Source organism: Macadamia integrifolia, chromosome 12, assembly GCF_013358625.1.
Source record: "Macadamia integrifolia cultivar HAES 741 chromosome 12, SCU_Mint_v3, whole genome shotgun sequence".
Lineage (NCBI taxonomy): Eukaryota > Viridiplantae > Streptophyta > Magnoliopsida > Proteales > Proteaceae > Macadamia > Macadamia integrifolia.
Window position 1 is genome coordinate 11,776,745 of NC_056568.1, and position 2,759 is coordinate 11,779,503.

At 36.3% G+C, this 2,759-nt stretch overlaps 1 protein-coding gene across 1 annotated transcript in view; it reads right to left on the minus strand.

The window, feature by feature from the left end:
• The window catches only part of LOC122094710, a 15,027-nt gene extending 14,010 nt beyond the window's left edge, over positions 1-1,017 (minus strand). Inside the window, exon 1 of the mRNA XM_042665316.1 lies at positions 636-1,017. Within this exon, the coding sequence (XP_042521250.1) occupies positions 636-939 (304 nt within the window). The 5' untranslated portion in view covers positions 940-1,017. The remainder of the gene's footprint in view (positions 1-635) is intronic.
• Positions 1,018-2,759: the final 1,742 nt, after the last annotated feature.

Below are 2,759 nucleotides of genomic sequence, written 5' to 3' on the forward strand. Positions count from 1 at the left end.
AAAGTAGCCAATCAAGCCCTTAGTCGGTCATCAAAGAAACAATAACAAATGCCTTAAACATTATAATCCACTATCTCTACCTATCTTGCAGGCCAATCTTGACACTAAAGAAGCCAAAGCCACTAGTCAATCATCATCACAGAAACAACAACAGATGCCTTGAACAAAATCATCCACTCTCTCTACCTATCTTGCATTTGAGATAACAAAATGAGAGATTCACTGCCCCTATAAGCTGTAAACCTTTACTATAACCAATCCCACAAAATCAAGAGTACAGGAGCGGTCAGGTACAACTAGTCTAGAGAGATCCATGTCCTTGTTGTGCTAGAATCACAATTTATAGCCTCATACTCAGAATCCTAGAACACTAGCAGGCTTAGATTACTGGTGTTAGAATAGCATTTCTTGATTCATGTCTCAGGTTTCCCAAAGAGAATAAAAAATCAATCATAGAGACCCAAAATAATCATTCCACTGCAATTTACAACAGAAATCCATTAACAATCCTTTTATAATAACCAGAATCATTCTTTTTAGAAGCAGCGATCAATAAATCAAAGTTTTCAAACACAACGATTAACTGATTTAAGTCTTAAACCCTAGGAGAGAGAGATTGAAGAAGGGTATAATACCATTTTGTTGGGCTTGGACGGGCGCTTCGCCATAAATGGCTTTGAGTTTAAAGAGAGGAACAGGAAAGGATTCATTAGAGGCTTCCGCATAAAGTTGTTGCTTCCAATCCCACATAGTCTTCTTCAGAGATTTATTAGCCTTAACAAGTGAATCCTTCTCTGCTTCTAAGGATTCAATGTCTTTCTGTTGATTCACCGACCTGATTCCCAACGCCACAAACGATCCGAACAAGAACAAGTTGATCACTGTGTTGTTGTTCGTTGCTCTCATAGCTCCACTCACCAATCTGCTTGCTCTCTCCATCTTGTTTTCTTTCACTCACTCACTGCCCTTAAACCCCAAACCCCAAATTGTCCTGTGAAGATGCTGTCAAGGCAGTTTTGCACAAAATGCTACAATGGCAGGTTAAGCCTACATAATCCACGTGTATGTCTGTAGAAAGAGTCATACCTAGGGGTGTCAACCGATCGGGCCGATTCGGTTTCGATCAGGTTTAAACGGGCTTGAAGACTTTCAAAGGCTACATCGTGTTCGCCCATTTAACTAATCCGGCTTAGTTATTGAGGGCATGGTACGTTTTATATTCGATCAGTCGGCCTCGGGCTATAATCAGGCCACCTTAACCGGGCTTTAGTCGGGCCTTAACTGGGCTATGGACATGTTTAATGTTAAACGGGCTTTGACCGGTTTTTAAACGGGCCCTCTTTAAAATGTGCTCTTATATTCCGGCCCACTCATGCAAGTCCAAAAAAATGACAATTAATCAATAAATGATACCAAATATAACCATTATTTAAAATGTGAACATGTTTTTACTTTTTAATTTGGGGGGTAAAATATGTATTCTACAATCATTAAAGGGTCGGGTTAGGCCGGTGCACAATAGGCCGATCTCGGTCGGGTGTTAAACGGTCGGTCTCGGTCGGGCGCCCGACAGTCCAAGTAGCAAAACCAAGATCGACCGTTAATAAATGGGCCGGGCTCAAGCCCAACACGTTTAATAAACGGTCCTGGCTGGACCGGTCTATAAACGGTCAGTCCCAATCGATTTAGTCGATTCTGGTCACGAATTGACACCCCTAGTCATACCCATTGGATTAAAATCTTTGAGCCAAGATTTTCATTTTGTATAGGTAACTTTAAGCCTGTCTAATTTATTAAAAATAAATAAATAAGGTATTTTTTTGGTAAAATAAATAAGGTCAACTGGTATGGTATTCGGTATCTGGTTTTAGTATATTACAGTATCTCAACAATCAATATCAAATCGTAACATACAGAGAAAACTGCCTACATTTTAATACCGATATCGTATCAATTTAGTATGGTTTTGATACAACTTTTATTCAATATAAATATGATTTTTATTTGGTATGAATAAGGTGCGGTTTTTATTTCATATTAATATGTTTTTTATTTGGTACGAATATAATCACGATATAATAATTTTACCTTCTACCAAAAAAAAAATTTTTTTTTACCTATATATATATATATATATTCAATTATTTGATCTTTCAATACAATATTCGGTATGGTTTTGATATTTTGTGGGTTTCCTATTTCGGTATGGTTCATACATACCAAACAGTTTTGTCTTAAAAACCAATAATATATAAAATTGAGGAAAATACCATTTTGTCATACCAAAATTGTACCAAGTTTTGATATCGATATATTATATCAGTATCTAATTGACACCGTTAGTTGAAATAATATTTTTAAGTTCAAAGATTTTTTTTTTTTAATATGAAAAAATCCATGAACAAAACAAATTTATAAAGCCTCGTCACCCAAAAAAAAAAAAGAGATAGAAGTTTGAAGAGATCACCCGGGTAAAAGTTCTACCATATACACAAGCGAGGTAGAGTAAAGCCCATTTAGAAATAACATGGGCACAAGCATTATCACTCTACTTACAAAACAAAAGACAGAATAGTAGGCAGAGGTAATGAAGCATCTAAAAGACACTTTATTAAAACAATTCAATAGCAGTCTTTAGCTCCAAGCAAGGATTAAAGTATCAGTATCGATCACCATATCGATCGATCAAAATTAAGATACGTATTGGAAGGTATCGTATCGTATCGAAGATACATTAAAATACGCTAAAGATTCGCACA